This window comes from Cervus elaphus, chromosome 3 (assembly GCF_910594005.1).
Source record: "Cervus elaphus chromosome 3, mCerEla1.1, whole genome shotgun sequence".
NCBI lineage: Eukaryota > Metazoa > Chordata > Mammalia > Artiodactyla > Cervidae > Cervus > Cervus elaphus.
In genome coordinates this window covers 27,419,465-27,438,088 of record NC_057817.1, presented here as the reverse complement: position 1 = coordinate 27,438,088, position 18,624 = coordinate 27,419,465, and the positions used below count along the sequence as shown (strand labels likewise).

At 46.9% G+C, this 18,624-nt stretch overlaps 1 protein-coding gene across 1 annotated transcript; it reads left to right on the top strand.

Annotated features, from left to right (window-relative positions):
• The first annotated feature begins 571 nt into the window (after window positions 1–571).
• LOC122681437 (keratin, type II cuticular Hb5-like) lies at window positions 572–17,837 on the top strand. The gene is made up of 9 exons (XM_043883552.1): window positions 572–1,070; window positions 3,524–3,732; window positions 5,399–5,459; window positions 6,401–6,496; window positions 7,414–7,578; window positions 7,812–7,937; window positions 13,154–13,374; window positions 16,285–16,316; window positions 17,020–17,837. Exons 1-9 carry the CDS (start codon window positions 648–650, stop codon window positions 17,169–17,171), a joined length of 1,485 nt encoding a protein of 494 aa, XP_043739487.1. The 5' UTR covers window positions 572–647; the 3' UTR covers window positions 17,172–17,837.
• Window positions 17,838–18,624: the final 787 nt, after the last annotated feature.

Here is an 18,624-nt window from a genome sequence, read left to right as displayed (position 1 = left end):
GTGACCTGAGTTCGATCTCTAGGTTGGGAAGATCTGGAGAAGGGAATGGCTACCCACTCCAGTATTCTGGCCTGGAGAATTCCATGGACCATATAGTCCATGGGGTCACAAAGATTTGGACACGACTGAGAGACTTCCACTTTCATCCATGCCAGGGAAAGGCTCGAAGATGACGCCTCGCCCGTGCTCACCTGGAAGGATGCTCCAGGCATCATGTGCTCTGCTGGGAAGGACGGGCCCAGGGACCTTAGTGGGACATGGGACCCTTCAAGTCTCAAGAATGCACTGGTACAGGCCTCCACTCGCCCATGTGGGATCATGATGTCAGGTCTGCTCCCAGGGCTGCAGGGGAATTAGGGGCTTCATGGATGTGTCTAGGCCTGTGGGGCTGAAAAGGCAGGGGCAGGTTTACTGTGATACAGGGTCTCCTTGATACATCTATTAAGGGAGGCAAGTTTCAGCTTCCCTCTCAGCCTGCCTAGCAGGAGATTCCCACGCTCATAAATGGTGTTAATAACTTTCTCCTGACTTTTATGTTGTCTGGAGGCCTGCTGTCTGCCCGATAAAAGGCAGGAGGGCTAGCGGGTCCTGGCATCCTTGGATTCTCCCCACCTCCCCGTCCTGGCTCTGGCCTGGCGCGCAGAGGCATGGCGAGCTGTTCCTACCGCAACAGTTCCAGCTACAGGGTGCGGGACTTCAGCTCCTGCTCAGCCATTGTGCCCAAGCCTGGGGTGCATGGCTTTGCCAATGGCCTGGCCTTCCGCGGGGGCAGCCCCGGGGGACCCAGCTACCGTCGTCTCGGGGGCTTTGGCAGCCGGAGCCTGTGTGCAGTGGGGTCCCCGCGGATCGCAGTGAGTTGTGCGTGGCCCCTCCGAGGAGGGGGAAGCTTTGGCTACAGGGCAGGGGGACTCTGCGGGCCTACCCCACCCTGTATCACCACTGTGTCGGTCAACGAGAGCCTCCTCACACCCCTCAACCTGGAGATCGACCCCAAGGCGCAGTGCGTGAAGCACGAGGAGAAGGAGCAGATCAAATGTCTCAACAACAAGTTCGCTGCCTTCATCGACAAGGTGGGTGTCTGGGTTGTCCCCTGGGCTGTGGCTTAGGAAGGGAAAGGTACTTGGAACCTGGTGACAGACTGGGTTCCAATACCTGGGGATTGCCCTGTTCCGAATTAGTGCATGGCCCTGAGAACATGACTGAATCAGGGTCTCAGTTTTCAAATGTTGCCATGAGATTCCAAAGTAATCGTGGATGTGAAACCACCAGACAGAAAAGGAAGGTTTATCGCTGCTGCTCACCTTGCCCGGCAGGAGCTGACTGTGTGTCTGGGGCCCCATCTTCTGGATCTCAGCCATCAAGGGGGTTGGATGGGGTGGGTCTCTCTGCTGAGGCTGGTGTCTCACCCTCTCCTAGAGGAGACGCTGCTGTCTCCCTTGTGGACAGAGGAGCCAGGACAGAGAGTCCAGAAGCTCCTGTCCTGCTTCTTTCTGGTGGGCGCCTTGTGGGAAGCCTGGGAATTTCTAGGACTTCAGGCCCTGATGCACTCCCCTACTCAAAACATATACAGATTAAAGACAGTGAGGTGAGAAACAGGAGCTCCATGGGGGTCGGGTTAGGGGATGTAGCACGGTGCCGTTCTGATGTTGCAGTCTCCAAGCCAGCCTTCTGGTTGGATGTATAGCTCTGGTTTTCCTTGTCCCAGTGAAGCTCCCTCTGTGAGTCTGATGGCTCTGGGAAGGATAGCCACCCATGTTCATTGGAGGAAAACCTCCCCTTCCAATGTGATTCATGCGCACATCTGCACCTTGGAATTTGTAGTAAGGTGCATTCCAAGGGGATGGGGGCGGGAGGAGTGGAAACTTTGTTCTTAGACAAATGCCCTCATCAGGAATAGGCATGCCTGCAAGCAAAGGTGCTGGACACCCATTCTTAACATGCTGTTGGCTGTCCAAACCATTCTTCCCTCACTTCGGCAAAATGAAGGTGATGTTGGATCATACAGGTTACTCCTTGCCCAAGGCCACCCGCCAGGGGTTGGGCAAGGTTGAAATCTAGCTCATACCCAGCATCATCCAAGTTTCAGGCTTGTTGAGGTGAGGGAAAGCCAGATTCTCGCCCCAAATCACTCACTTATTAAATGCTGGTGATGAATCGGACTTTTATAAAACAACCTGCAGGCCAAATAAAACATGCCTCTGGGCCAGATAGCACCTGGGGGCTGCCAGTGTGCCGCTGCTGATGTGTTCTCACTGCCTCAGTTTAAAATGAGGCTCAGAGGACTTTCCTGGTGATCCAGTGGTTAAGAACCCGCCTGCCAATCCTGGGGACACAGGTTCAAGCCCTGGTCCAGGAAGATTTCACACACCTCGGCACAAAAAAGCCTGTGTGCCACAACCACTGACCTCAGATTGTGGAGCCCATGCTTTGCAACAAGAGAAGCCACCACAAGGAGAAACCCACACACCACAACTAGAGAGTAACCTCTGCTCACCACAACTACAGAAAGTCCACAAGCGGCAGCAAAGACTGAAGGCAGCCATCAATAAATAAATAAAAATAAAAATAATAAATTGAAGCTCAGAAAAAATGAGGCACAATGACATGGTGAGTGGCAGAGTTAGGCAATGAGAAATCTTCAGATTCCTGGTCCAGTCCCTCTGGACCCCTTGCCTTGGGGTCAGAGTGAAGGAGAGTCATGGTGGGTGCATTTTTGAATCACTGCCATAAAAATGCCCACAAACTTAGCAGCTTAAAAGAACACAAACCTATTACCTAACGAGGCCAAAATCAAGGTGTCAGCAGGGTTGTACTTCCTCTGGAGGTCCTGGAAAAACTTACGTTCAGGGCCATGCAAACGTACAGAATTGAGGTCTGTGACTGGAGGACTGGAGTCCCTGTCCCTTGCTGGCTGACTGCCAGAGGTTGGTCTCAGTGTCTAGGGGCCTCCATATTCCTTGACTCAAGGCCTGATCTCTATCTTCAAAGATGATAGTGGACCAGAGCTTCTCATGGTTCAAATCTCTCCTCTGCTTCCTTCTTTTGAGGATATCTTTTACTTTTCTGCCTTCCCTTTTAGTTTAAAAGGCCTGTGTGACTATCTTGGTGTCACCTGGATAATTCAGGCTAATCCCTTGATCTTAAGTTTCATAACCTTAATTCCACTTGCAAGGTCCTCTTTCGTGTAATGCGACCTATTTACAGGTTCTGAGGACTGGGACATAAACATCTTTGAGGGGCCATTTTTGGCTTGCCACACAAGGTCTGGGATATTTTTTCAGGATGAGAAGTTATTTCATTCTGTGCAGAGTAAATAAATCACAAATACATTGTGTATTCTTTCTTGAAGGAGGGATGGAGCGAGGAGAAGTTTTGGGGGGCAACAATTGTGTCTTGCATTTTCTGACTTGGCCAGATCATTTGCTGCGGCTCAGGGATCATCCCCAAGGGCAGGGGGAGCTCTGGGGGACCAGTCACCTCCCGGGGCTCCTCCTGAGTCTCTTTCTACCACTCCGGATGGCAGGTGCGCCTCCTGGAGCAGCAGAACAAGCTGCTGGAGACCAAGCTGCAGTTCTACCAGAACCGCCAGTGCTGCGAGAGCAACCTTGAGCCCCTGTTCAATGGCTACATCGAGACACTAAGGCGGGAGGCCGAGTGCGTGGAGGCCGACAGCGGGAGGCTGGCCTCAGAGCTCAGCCACGTGGAGGAAGTTCTGGAGGGCTACAAGAAGAAGTGAGTGTGGCCAGGCTGGGAGTGGTTATAGGTGTGCAGTGGGTCTTGACTGAGTTCATACAACCTTCCCGGAGACGGAGGTGGCTAAAGATTAGGGTCATCCCAGCCTACTTACCAAGATGGCTCTGCTTTATTAGTCTGCTCTGCCTTGTCTCGGCTCTCAACACTTGCAGCCCCATTCTGGGAACTGGGGAAAGCTTTGCAGGGAAGAAGAGCTCCCAGCCTGGGAGAGGTGGGCACACATCCAGAGCACAGACTGACCTAGAGATGGAGAAAGTGACAGTGAAAGTGTTAGTCACTCAGTCGTGTCCAACTCCGTGTGACCCCTGGGCTGAAGCCCACCAGGATTCTCTGTCCATGGAATTCTTCAAGCAAGATTCCTGGGCTGGGTAGCCATTCCTTTCTCCAGGGGATCTTCCTGACCCAGGGATTGAACCCCGGCCTTCTGCGTTGCAGACAGATTCCTTACCATTTGAGTTACCAGGGAAGCCCAAAAGAGATGGAGAGTGAGGAACAAAGGACGCAGGAGGATGGAGAACAGACACTTAGGAGCAGTCAGCGCTAGGACAGGAGGAAAGGAGAGGTCTCTGGGGAGTTACCTTGAGGATGATTTGGCAGATACCATTCAAGTGTCTTGGATCATTCTTCTATTTACTCGGCAGATAAGTTATCAGGCTCTTGTTCTGCCAGGCTCCACAATTCAAAGGTCCATGTAAATCTTTTGTTTTAATTAGATTTATTTAGTCTGGCCATTACCTTGTTTAAACTTACTAGGTCACTGTTAACTTGCTCTTCTTTACTTGGTAGATATGGACAGAGTGATGGGTGATTTTGACATAATTGGTGCTGGTAATTTCACTGGGAAGTAATTGAAATTCTGGTCTTGGAAGATCAGGCTCTACCATCCAGATGGATCCAGCAATGGGTTTTGCCTGGGGGGATGCAAATGCAGACACAATTGTGTTTGCAGGTGTCAGGGTCTGTCTCTCACTCTGGGGGTGTGAGGGCTGGTAATTATAGAGCTCAGAGTTTACAGCAGTCCCAATTACCCTGTCATTAAAAAGTTGTGAAAACCATGTTCTGGGAACTCTGGTACTCCTTGTCAGGTTGGGGCAGGACTGCTCCAGGGATAAAACCTCACAGGCAAGAGAGAGAGAATGGACCAGGCTGGCAGAGGAGGGCTGTGGAAATGCTCCCAGCAATCTGGGCACCATGAGTGGCTTCTCTGATTTCAAGGTCTTGGATGTTGGGGGAAAGGGAGAGAATGGCCTCCCGGGTAGCTATATTTTGTACAGTTTTAGGGTTGAAAGGCCTCCTGGAGTATCTTTCATTCCTTTGAAATGAACAAATAATTACGGGGTACCTGATCACACATCGGGCAATTTAACCCAAGACGCAGAGATTCAGTGACTTGCCTGAGGTTTTTGCAGCGACTTCAGCCCAAACTTGGACCAGAAATCAGGTATCTGAACTCCATATCCGGTGTCCTTTGGTGGGTTCTTTGTGGCTGAGAAACAGAAGTCTAGAGAGGCCAAGACGATTCTCCTAAGAGTCACAGAAAGTCCAGGGCAGGACCAGGGAGTTTTGATAACCTAGGACTTGGTTGGCTAGCCTGAGGCCCTCACCCCTTGGGTGGAGCCTGGCCAACTGTGCTGTCTCTCCTCAGGTATGAAGAAGAGGTGGCTCTCAAGACTACCGCTGAGAATGAGTTTGTGGTGCTGAAGAAGGTGAGTGACTCGTTGCATATGGAGAGGAATTAAATCTTGGATGCTGCATGCTCGGAAACTGGGCATCTTGATAATTTCGAGTCAGTCCAGTTGCGGTGGTGATCAGACCAGCTTCCCCGGCAAACGGAGGCTTGTCAGTGGGTCAGGCTGCCAAAGCCATCTTGGCTGCCATGCAGGAACCAACTGTGCTGATGTAAGCTTCTTAAAAAGAGACCTCACCATGCTGCTGTTTGGCTTTTTGTAAACTTCCCGAAAGCTGACATGGTCACTTTCAAATCAGTTTCTCTCTCCTATGGCCTTTGCTTCCCAGATCGGGAGGTGTTAGTTCTCAGCTTGCTAGTGACTATGGGAGATGTGGTCCTTATTCAGTGCAAGTGGAGATGGTGGAAAAACCAGGGGAGAAAACTTTTAATGATTTCTCTTTGATTTCAAATTGGTGAGTTGAAGTGTATGCTAATGCTCTTCATAAATACTGTGCTTACCAGACACACCTCATTTGATAGTAATCACGGAATGGAGAGAGGGCTGGTAGAAAAATCTGCCAGGACAGGTGTTGCCTTGGCTTCAGACGGGAGAGCCAGCTGCTTGGGTGTTGAGTGGTGCCTGACCCTGGGCGCCAAGGATCACCCCTGGCTCTGTGCTCACCACACAGCCATGCTCTATGGACCAGTTTGGCTTGGTGGCTGCAGCCTGACATTTTAGGTTGTCATCTTAGGCTACATGCTTCTGCGGGATCCTTCGTTCTGGAGGAAGTGGAAAGAACTCTCTAGGAGTCTGACTCCTTCCCACTTCTATCCCAGGGGTCCCACTGATGTTTATGTGATGGGAAAGGGGTGGGTTGGGAGATGGCCTCAGGGCCTCCACAGAGTGCAGAGGTCCAGGGGCGCTGAAGGCTCCCCTGGCCCACTCTCTTATCCCACCCTCCTGTGTGTCTCCACCAGGACATCGACTGTGCCTATCTGCGCAAGGCTGACCTGGAGGCCAACGTGGAGGCCCTGAAGGAGGAGATGAGCTTCCTGCAGTGCCTGTACGATGAGGTGAGCCTCTTCCCATCTCCAGAAGGGCAAGTGAAGGAGAGGGCGGAGGAGGGTTTTCTAGGTTTTCTGTCCTGGTTCCTTGGTTCTAGGAAGTTAAGCATTCCTTATTCTTCTAGGGCCTCAAGATCCTTTCCTTTTGTGACAAGAGATTTTTCTCTTGCTCAGATCTGTCAAAATAGAAATGAGTAATGCCCTTCCCTTTTGGAGTTAACAGATATACACTACTATATCTAAAATAGATAACCAACAAATACCTACCATAGAATGCAGGGAACTAAACTCAACATTTTGTAATAACCTATAAGAAAAAAAAATCTGAAAAAAGATATATATGTATGTATAACTGAATCAGTTTGCTATACATCTAAAGTGATCATAACATTGTAGATGAACTATACTGTAATTAAAAAAAGACAAAAAACAAAAAAAATAACTTGAAAGACTGTGATTCATTGCCTATCTACACAGCATAACATGGAGATTTGACACTGTAAGTTTAGGTATGTGAATATAATAATCATATCTTATTAATTCAAATAGTGTGAAAGCCCAATTAGAAAATTCAGGACTCTGAACCTATCCGTTATCTGGTGGATTAGGTTTATACAGACAGTCACAGCTGATCTGGGTATTTGAGGCCCCAAGTGGAGTGACCCAATTTGACCCTATCCACAGAAATTTACCTCTGTTGATCCAGGCATTAATGAAATTCCACCTTACTCACTGCCTTGATATTATGATCCAAATTCTAGCCTTTTATTCTTAAAGCAGCACTTTAAAAAATTTCCTGACTTGCCAGAAGTTTTCTAATTAATTTTCTAAAATTTCAGAGTTGGGGTTTGTGTTTTGAATTACTTGCAGAGAGGAGAATCGGAGAGGGCTTTGGAGATGAGGGCACTGGTTGTTGTCTCCTACAGGAAATCTGCCTCCTTCAGTCGCAAATCTCTGATACCTCGGTGGTGGTCAAGATGGACAACAGCCGGGAGCTCAACATGGACGCGGTTGTGGCTGAGATCAAGGCCCAGTATGATGGCATCGCCAGCCGCAGCCGGGCCGAGGCTGAGTCCTGGTACCAAACCAAGGTGAGCTGGAAGGCAGACAGCCCCACTGGGCAGAGAGGACCTCTGGAGCTGGAGCTTCCCTGGAAAATGCACCCATGCGCTCAGAGGGGCTATGGTGGAGGTCCATGCAGAGCAGGGCAGGAGGTGGGACAATCCCGGAAGAATGTGGGTTGACTCTGCATGACAACATCTCAGTACCTGCAGCCACCTTGCAGTCATTGGTCCTTTCCTCATGTTTGTCTCCCAACCTGCAGTGCGAGGAGATGAAGGTCACAGTAACACAGCAGGGTGAGAACCTCCGCAGAACCAAGGAGGAGATCAATGAGCTGAACCGCATGATCCAGAGGCTGACAGCCGAGGTGGAGAACGTCAAGCAGCAGGTTGGTGGGCTGCTGCTGGGGTCTGCTCTCTGCTTTCCTCCCACTGCTGCTAACTTTGGAGGGGCATAAGCATAAATATAGGCTTTCTAGGTGGTGCTAGTGGTAAAGTACTCACCTGCCAAAGCAGGAGACATAAAAGATATGGGCTCGATCCCTGGGTTGGTAAGATTCCCTGGAGGAGGGCATGGAAACCCACTCCAGTATCCTTGCCTGGAGAATCCCATGGACAGATGAGCCTGGCAGGCTATCGTCCATAGGGTCACAAAAGAGCTGAACACAACTGAAGCAATTTAGCTCACATGCACAAGCATCTATATTTCATTTCCATCATGGTTTATTAAAGGATATTGAGTATAATTTCCTGCACTATACAGTGGACCTTGGTGTTTATTTATTTTATATAAAGTTGTTTATATCTGCTAATCCCAAACTCCTAATTTATCCCCTTCCCCATCCTCTTCCCTTTTTGGTAACCATAGTTTGTTCTCTATGTCTGTGACTCTTCTGTAGATAAGTTCACTTGTGTCATATCTTTGATTCCACATGTAAGTGATATCATATGGTATTTGTCTTTGTCTTACTGCCTTCACTCAGTACATAGCCTCTAAGTCCATTCATGTTGCTACAGGTATTATTTCACTCTTTTTTATGGCTGAGTAACATTCCTCCCTCCCTCTCTCTCTTTCTCCCCCTCTCTCTCTGTGTGTGTGTCACATCTTTATCCTCTCATCTGTCGATGGACATTGAGGTTGCTTCCATGTCTTGGCAATTGTAAATAGTGCTGCAATGAACATTGGGGTGCATGTATCTTTTCAAATTAGGGTTTTCTCCAGATATGTACCCAGGACTGGGATTGCTGGATCATATGGTAACTCTATGTTTAGTTTTAAAGGAATCTGCATACTATTTTGGGCTTCCCTGATGGCTCAGATGGTAAAGAATCCACTGCAATGCAGGAGACCTGGATTCGATCCCTGGGTTGGGAAGATCCCCTGGAGAAGGGAATGACTACCCACTCCAGTATTCTGGCCAGGAGAATTCCGTGGACTGTTTAGTCCATGGGTCAAAAAGAGTTGGACACGACTGAGCGACTTTCAGTTTCCGTACTGTTTTCCATAATGGCTGCACCAACTTACATTCCCACCAACAGTGTAGGAGTGTCCCCTTTTGAAGAGGCTTGTGTTTTAACAATCTTCATCTGAGTGACCAAGAGTGCACAAGACATTCAAAGAGAGGATGCTTGGTCTACCTTCTCTGAATTCTGTCCTCGTTGCCCTCTATATCCCTTCACAGTTTCTCTCCTCTAAACACACCTTAGACAACATAGTCCAGTGCTGTGCGCGTCTCCTGCTTTTTCTCTCTCCCCCCACTTCTCTTGTTGGACTTAGGGTGCACAGGCCTGAACTAGTGACACATCACTCTGTTCAAACGGAGCACTACCACCCTCTGTGCATTTCTCTCATTTACAACTGTCCATCCTTCATCTTCAATTCTATTCTAACTTCATCCCAGCACTCACTCTCATGCATTTAATATAGGTCTTTATAGTCTCTCTTTCATCTATATATTTCATATGTGTATTAGATTCATTTAAACCTCTTAGTGTTTTAAGTTTACAAAATGATATTATACCATAAATCTCATTCAAACTCTGCCCCTTGCCAGTTGGAAGTCTTTGAAATCCATGCACATCACTATAAATTGTCTGTTTCATTATTTCTGTCCTATTTATAAACCATGGTTTCCTATCCATTCCCTTATTGATGGATGCTTGCTTAGTTTGCCCCCAAGACTTTACTGTTACAATCAGTTGTATCATGAACATTTAATACATATTTCTACAGGTTTCCATGTGTAACCACATGAGGGATGTTTTGAAGGTATAAAGCAAGAAATGGAATTGTTGAGTTGTAATATATTCACTAATTTACTTTCCATAAGTGCCCTCGGAGTTCCGGGTCAGAGTGCTCCCAGTATGGGCAAGCGAGGACTTCTGTTTCAGCATTTGCTATTACCAGACTTTGGAACTCTTGTGGATCTAATAACATGTAAATGGCATCTAACTGTTACTATAATTTTCATTTCTGTCGTTAACTAGAATGACTGTCTCTTCATTCACTTACTACTCATTTGCATTTTCCTTTCTAAGAGCTGCCTGTTCAGATCTTCTGCCCTTTTTTTAATTATGATTCTGCCTTTTTTTTCTCAGTGATTTCCAGTATTTCCTTGTCCATTCTATGTAGACATTAACCCTTTATATTTATACATTTTGCAGTTAATCTTCTCTAAGTCTGCCACTTGTCTGTTTTGCTCTGATTTCCTTCACTAAATAGAAATCTTCAAACTGGATGTAGCCAAATCCATCACTTTTTGCTTTAACGGTTAATACTTAACAAAGGTTTGAGGTCATAGAGATCTCCTGGTACAATTTTGTCTTCCACTGATTTTATACTTTTACCTCTCAGATTTAGGTCTTTAATCCATCTGACCTTTATTTTTGGTGTATACAAGGAGTAGTTTTTTAATTAAATTTCTCCACATACAGTAAGAAAATGTGTTATGTAATCCATTTCTTTACTCACTGGTTTGTGATACCACCTGTATCATAATACTGAGTTCCCACATATACCTGGTTTAAATTCTGTCCTCTCCCCTCAGTTTAGCTGTTCTCAGCCACTGTGTAAGACGTATCAGAAGTAATTTGTTACTATTAGTGGCCAAATAATGGAATATGAGAATGATTTACTTTCCAGAAGTGAAGTTAGAGAACGTTAGAAGTTTTCCTCACTTGCATTCTGATATGCTTTTTAAAAATATTTATTTAAAAAAAAAATTAAGTTTTGTGTCTTCAAAAAAAAAAATTAAGTTTTGTGTCTTCAAAAAAAAAAATTTATTTTAATGTGGTTAGAATAAAAACTTATAGGTTTCCTGAAGGCTCAGATGGTAAAGAATCCACCTGATATGCGGGAGACCCTATCTTGATTCCTGGGTGGGGAACATCCCCTGGAGAAGGGAATGGCAACCCACTCCACTATTCCTGCCTGGAGAGTTCCATGGACAGAGGAGCCTGGTGGGCCACAGTCCATGGGGTCACAAGAATTGGACGCGGCTGAGTGACTAACAACAAGAACACTTAAAATGAGATATACCCTCTTAACGAAATTTTAAAATGTACAATACATTATTGTTGACTCTAGGTACAATGTTTTATAGTGAATCTCTAGAGCTTATTTGTCCTGCTTTATGCCCACTGATTTCTAACTCCCTATTTCCTCCTCCTCCCAGACCCTGGCAACCATCACTCCACTCTTTCTTTTTTTTTTTTTTAATATGTATTTATTTGGCTGCTTCAGGTCTTAGTTGCCGCATGTAGAATCTTTGTTGCCTCATTCAGGGTCTTTACTTGCGCCACATGGACTCTCTAGTTTTGCAGTCTTAATTGCTTGAGACATAGGGATCTTAGTTCCCCGACCAGGGATTGAACTCGCACCCTGGCATTGCAAGACAGATTCTTAACCACTAGACCACCAGGGATATGTCTACTCCATTCTAATTCTATGATTTTGACTATTTCAGATACGTCATATAAGCTGAATTGTGCAGTGTTTGTCTTTCTGTGTCTGGTGTATTCAGTTCAGTTCAGTTGCTCAGTCGTGTCTGACTCTTTGTGACCCCATGAACCGCAGCACGCCAGGCCTCCCTGTCCATCACCAACCCCCGGGGTCCACCCAAACTCATATCCGTTGAGTCAGTGATGCCATCCAACCATCTCATCCTCTGTCATCCCCTTCTCCTCCTGTCCTCAATCTTTCCCAGCATCAGGGTCTTTTCAAATGAGTCAGCTCTTTGCATCAGGTGGCCAAAGTATTGGAGTTTTAGCTTCAATATCAGTCCTTCCAATGAACACCCAGGACTGATCTCCTTTAGGATGGACTGGTTGGATCTCCTTGCAGTCCAAGGGACTCTCAAGAGTCTTCTCCAACACCACAGTTCAAAAACATCAATTCTTCGGTGTTCATTACACTTAGCATAATGTCCTCAGGGTTCATCCACCTTGTCACACATTGGAGAATTTCTTTCTTTTAAAAGGCTCAATAATATTCCATTGTATGTGTATACCACAATTTCTTTATCCATTCACCTGTTGATGAACATTACATTGTTTTCATTCTTGGCTATTGTGAATAATAGGAACATGCGAGAGCTAATATCTTTTTGAGATTCTGCTTTAGATTCTTTGGGATAAAATACCCAGAAGTGGAATTGCTGGATCATATGATAATCTTATTTTTAAGTTTTTGGGGAACCTTTAAACTGTTTTCCAGAGCAGCTGCACTATTTTGCATTCCCACCAAAAGTATACCAGAGGTTCAATTTCTCCACATCCTCATTAATACTTGTCTTGGCTTTTCTGATAATAGCCAAACTGACAGGTGTGAGGTAATTCTCACTGTGATTGGTTTGCAGTTCCTTGATGATGGGTGATGTTGAACGTCTTTTTCATATATCTATTAGTCATTTATTTGTCTTGTCTGAAGAGATGTCTATTTAGGTCCTTAGCCCATTAAAAAAATTAGGTTAATTTTGTTTTCTGCTATTGAGTTGTAGAAGTTCCATATACTTTCTTAAGTGGGCAAAAGGAAGGCGCTATAGTTAATGGATAAAAGCATTGGAACAGGAGCTTCTTCCAGCATGTTGATCTTAGGGGACCAAAGAATGAGATTCCCATACAGCAGCTTCTGAAAATCTGGGCTTGGCCCTCACTAATCGGGTAGCTTGGAGCAAGTCACAGCCTCTCCGACTGAGGTTCAATGTCTTCATCTGAATAATGGAAATAACCATACCTATTCTGACAAGCTCAGGAGTAACTTCAAGGTCAAATTAGATACCATCTGTGAAAGTGACTTGTAAACTAACAGCAGTATTAAAATGTGAGATAATTATCTAATATTAGCCTTAGTTTGATTCTAGTGCTAACATTTTCTTCCCCTAACAGCTCACCGTGGAATTGAGTCTTACAAGATAGTTTTAAAAAATGAAGGGAGAAAGCTCCAAATGGCTGTGATTTCCCTGCCTAGTTAATTTAAAAATTGACCATTTTGAATTGAGGTAAACTAGGATGACCAAGGCTATGGGAGACCTTAGTCCCCACAGAGACCCAGAGTCCCCACAGACAGCACTCTTCTTAAGCTCCTTGTCTCCTTTCCTCCCCACAGCGCTGCAAGCTGGAGACTGCCCTGGCCGAGGCGGAGCAGCAGGGCGAGGCGACCCTTAACGATGCCAAGTGCAAGCTGGTGGGGCTGGAGGAGGCCCTGCAGAAGGTCAAGCAGGACATGGCCTGCCTGCTCAAGGAGTACCAGGAGGTGATGAACTCCAAGCTGGGCTTGGACGTGGAGATCGCCACTTATCGCAAACTGCTGGAGGGCGAGGAGAGCCGGTGAGTATGGGCCCAGGGCCACTTCATATCCCCACATGGGACTAGAAGAGTGTCTCACTGACTCACCTCCAGGCAGAGAGCATTCAAACTGGCCAAGTCTCTAGAGACCTAGAGAGGCCAGCCATTGCCCTATTCCCAGATAGGGAAACGGAAGCTCAGAGAGGAGAAAGGCTTGTCCAAGACCACAGCTTCTTGTTGTTGAGTCACCCAGTCGTGTCCAGCTCTTTGCAACCCCATGGACTGCAGTACACCAGGCTTCCCTGTCCTTTACCATCTCCCGGAGTTTGCTCAAACTCACGTCCGTTGAGTCGGTGACTTCATCCAACCATCTCATCCTCTGTCATCCCCTTCTCCTCCTGCCTTCAATCTTTCCCAGCATCAGGGTCTTCTCTAATGAGTCGGCTCTTTGCATCAAGTGGCCAAAGTATTGGAGCTTCAGCTTCATCATCAGATTGCAGCTAGTTAGTGGCTAAGCTACAACTACACCAGCCTCCTGGCTAGCACGCCAGCGATCTCTGTCCCCTCCTGTGCTGTCCCTCCAGTGCACCTACAGCTCATTCCCAGGCAACTACTTTACCCTGTTGGCTGAAAGGGTGTTTTCGCAGTCATATCTCAGTGGGCTGTGAAAGCTGGAATGATTCATAAGGTTTGTTAAAAGCCATTCACTTTGGGATGCGCAGAATGCAAGGAATTCTCTCAGCCCAGAGAGTCTGGTGTTCAGGAATGGAGAATAGACGGAAGCAGCACTGCATCCTTGCCCAGCAGAGAAGACAGGGGCAGGCATGGGTCCACCCATCCCCTAGGTGACTGGGCTTAGTGTCCCAGGAAGACTGTCAGAGGCTTCTCAGGGGAGGAGGTAGAGGAGCTGAGGGGGGCAGGAAAGGGATAGGTCACCTCAGGCAGTGCTGACAGTTTGAGCCAAGAATGGGGGCCAGGGGATGTCAGCATGGGAGGGAGCAATGCAGGTTTACTTTTCAGGTGGTACAAGGGTCTCTAGCCTTGAGATGGCCACATCACAATTGCCTCTGAGCTGGGTCCCATCGTGGGAAGCAGGCCAGACTGGGGAATAGAGTGTAGAGGTTATGATCACAGGCTGTGAGCCAGATCACCCAGGTTTGGATCCCAGCGCTACACATACTAGCTTCAAAGTAATGTCCTAACCTGTAAAACAGATAATCATAAAATCCACTGCTTCAGGATATCACAAAGATTCAACAGGTATTGGAATGTAGTAAGTTTGTACAGGAAGAAGGTATTATCAGAATTAGAATAACTCTATGGTGGGGTGGCCTGAGAGGGCTGCACCCACGGAGAGACTCCATATGAACACTGTTGGTGTTAGAAATCTGACAAGAGTGGCGCCCAAGGCAGCTGGCCATGCCTGACCAAGGCTGGTAAATTTCCTGTGCATTTCTCAGGCCTTTGGGTGAAGCCAACTGCGCTATCCCCTCCTTTGCAGTCCCTAACCCACTTGCTAGCACTCAGAGTGCAATGTGAAACTTACTTTCATTATGGTAATCATCAATCATCATTAGTGTGTTGGTAACTCAGTCATAATAAATGACGCAGTGTTCCCTACACATGAGCTTTTGTTTTGAATGGTTGTTTAGTGTATTTGCATATGGTGGCCATTGCCCTTTTGATAGACCTTCTTCTCTCACATATGGGGCTTCCTTGATAGCTCAGATGGTAAAGAATCTGCCTGCAATGTGAGAGACCCGGGTTTGATCCCTGGGTTGGAAAGATCCTCTGGAGAAGGGAATGGCAACCCATTCCAGTATTCTTTCCTGGAGAATTCCAGGGATAGAGGGGCCTGGCTAGGTACAGTCCATGGGGTTACAAAGAGTCAGACATGACTGAGTGACTAGCACTTTCACTTTCCTCTTACATATAACATATGTAATTAGATTATATGCTCATTCATTGCAGAAAGCACAGAAAATAAAAGCAGGCCTAATCACTCAACTTGGAGATAGCTGCTGGGCATTGGCTAGAATCTTCTGTAAGGGCACAGTTCTAAGACTGTAGTAAAGCCAGGTTCACGTAGCAGGAAGGTGAGCTGGAAGCATATATCCCCTGAGAAAACGAGGAGTGGAGAAGGGTTCTGAGTCAGGCAGAATGAATCAGAGGAGAACACTCCTGGAGAAAAAGTTTTGAAGTTGGGAGTTTAAAAAAAGTGAGGGAGACACAGAGCAGAAAGTACAGGTGTTTATGAAGCATGCAAGGTCCTGGTACAATGACTCATCATAATGAGTTGTTTATAGTGTTCAGCAAAGGGTACCGAAAACCCTTACATCAGGTTTACTTCATGCCAGGCTCTGTCTGCAGACACTTTACACACAGAACTTATAACAATCTTGTTAGAACTGAGAAAACTGAGGCTTGGAAAGGTTAGGTGACTTGCCCAAGGTCATCCAGCTAGTAACTGGTTCAACCAGCTCTAGGGTCCAGGCTCTTAACTACATACCCTTCAGCCTCCCTCTGAATTGATCAAGTCAGGCGTGTGTCTGGGATAGCATTTAAGAATGTGAGGTAAAAATGGATCCATTTGGATGCTAGGTAAGCTTTTTCCCACCCAGAGGTGTCCAGTTAGGCAGTAGCTGCTCCCATCACCTATTTTTTGGCTTTGCTGGAATTTTAGCAGAGGGACAAAAAGGGTCACCCCACCCCTACTTTTCAGTATCCCAAGTTTTCATAGCACAGAAGCAAACAGGGAATAAAGCGGCCTTTTGGATCCTGCAAAGTAACCTCCCCCTGTCCTTTAGGGGTCCCAGGGAACAGTGCTAGCACTGATGCCTCTGCAGAAGGCCCCGCCCCTCATCTCTCCTCCCTGCCTTCAGGATGGGGAACAGGCATGCCGCAAAAGCAGAGGAACCAGGTTCTAACTGCCTCCTCTTCTCTCCCCTGCAGGTTGTGTGAAGGTGTGGGCTCCATCAACATCTGTAAGTTTGAGGGTGTGGGTGGACATGCTTCTTTGGGTATCTATGGTCTTCATAGGTTACTTGTGATAGGGGACTGAACCTCTGTCCATAGGTCACTGAGTAAGGGAGATAGGAGCTGAGAGACATGGAGAGCCCAAAATATCTGACCACCACCCAAAATGTGGACCCATCTGGGGCATCCATGAAGCTTAGGCTTACGCATGTGGCAAATTCAGACCTGCTAATTGGTTCTTTAAAAATCACCCAAGTCTTTCAGCCAAACAGAATACTCCTCAGGTGGTACAATGTTTTATGAGAAAACAAACCAACCAACCGTGAGCTGTATATTCTGATCACTTGGGGCTACTGAAAACATCTCTTAAATCTGTATCTTTAACATTCGATGTTTATGCCACCTCTAGCCTAGATGTCATCTGTTCCCCTCACCTTTCTAGCAGTGTTATTTCTAGATGATTCTGTCCTCAATCAGTTTTTTTGCCTAAAGATTTCAACATTGCAATGTAGTTAAGTAGAGTTTGGAGTCCAACTTGCTAACTATACCTCTTCAGGAAGATGGCAAGGGGTTTAGATTTTCCTGTAGTTTAAAAGGATTCATGTCACTAGTCCCTCAGTGTGCAAAGACAGTTAATGATTGGTTCTAGAAAAACTCTGGGTCATACCATGTCTGAAATGGAGAGGATTCTGAGTTGGTATCTCCTTACAGGTGTGAGCCGTTCCCAGGGTGGCGTGATCTGCGGGGACCTTGGTTCCACTGTCCCTCGTGGCCTGGGTGGCATGGCCATCAGCAGCAGTGCTCTTTGCTCCCCCTCTGTAGGGGGAGCCTGTTCCAGTGTGAGATCTGTGAGGTTTGCATAGTGGGGGATAGGACGCTGGACAGATGGTGTCTGAGGGGGCCAGGGTGGAAAGTGGGGAACAGGGAAAACTTTGCTCTCTCAGGCCCAAATGTCAGTTTAGTGATTGTCCCTTACTAGGGAGCCAGAACTGACTCTCCAGGTTCCTTCTCACTGGAGTTTACTCTTTGAGTGTCAACCCTGGGTTTGGCATTCTTGCCACCTCCATTGATTCTCCCCCCTCCCTGTGGTCCAAGAAAAGATGTAAAGACTTTTTGATATAAACTGCCTAGTCATTTTCTTCCCTAACTTCAGGTTAGCAGACATTTACTAAGAACTGACCGTGTGCCAGGCCCTCTGGGCAGGGGCCCAGGTAGCAGGTGGCAGGGCATGGTTGCACCCTTGTGCTTTGCCCTTGGACAACGGACTGTTCATGGCCCATCAGCACTGAGGGGGCAGCAGAGGGAGTGGGGCGGGGCTCTGGGAGTCCCCTCACTTGATCTGAGAGACTGTGTGTTCCCAGAGCATCCCTCAACCATGTGGCGGTCAGGATGGAAAGAGGCTAATCTTCCCAGGTTTTTATTATCGGTGGTTTGTAATTTTATTGTATTGGGGTGATTCCTGTATGGCTTCTTCTCTCTTTTGGTGTGCGTGATTAAATGTCATGGTAAACATTTTCTCCTCTAACCAAGTCAATGCCTGTACCCTTCCTTGCTTTCCCCAGTTGTTTCAGTGCTTCTCCAAGTGTGGTCCATGGACCACCATCTACATCAGGATCCCTGAGGAGCGGGGGATGAGGGGATTGTTAAATATGCAGATGTTGGGCTTCATCCAGAGCCACTGAAGCAAAAGTTCTGGAGATGAGCCCAGGACTCTGAATTTAAGCAAGTTCCCAGGTGATTCCCATAAAAATTAAAGAGCAAGAGTCACTGATTTGTGTGGGTGGCTCAGATCATTCTGGCTGTGGAGGTGACTTTCCCTCTGGTTTTCACAGGATCAGATTCAACTCTTTGCCTTTGTCCTCTGACTTTGTCAAAAGATCAGAGCCAGTCTGGGCCACCCACGGTAGGTGGGGTGGGGGCAAAAGTAGAAAAGAGGAGGAGAGGGGAGCCTGTGTTGACAAGCACTGGTTAGATGTCTGGCACATCATACATGTATTTCATTCATTGCTTACAGCAACAGTATTGTACAGATATGGAAATTAAGGCTGTGAGAAGTTGAGTAACTTCTCATACAGCTGGTCCAGGATCCAAACTGAGGGCTGTGTGCGTTAGTCACTCAGTTGTGCCCGACTCTTCGAGACCCCATGGTCTGTCCATGGAATTCTCCAGGCAAGAATACTAGAGTGGGTTGCCATTTCCTTCTCCAAACCCAGGTGATCTTCCAAACCCAGGGATCCAACTGGGGTCTCTGGCATTAAAGGCAGATTCTTTAGCATCTGAGCCACAAGAGAAGCCCCAATAGGGAATGTCAATGTT

Bases quoted from the DNA above. Each gene is read 5' to 3' on its own strand.
- LOC122681437 (XM_043883552.1), top strand. From the start codon at position 648: ATGGCGAGCTGTTCCTACCGCAACAGTTCCAGCTACAGGGTGCGGGAC. The intron at 1,071-3,523 runs GTGGGTGTCTGG...TCCGGATGGCAG, and splicing joins TCGCTGCCTTCATCGACAAG to GTGCGCCTCCTGGAGCAGCA. The intron at 3,733-5,398 runs GTGAGTGTGGCC...GTCTCTCCTCAG, and splicing joins CTGGAGGGCTACAAGAAGAA to GTATGAAGAAGAGGTGGCTC.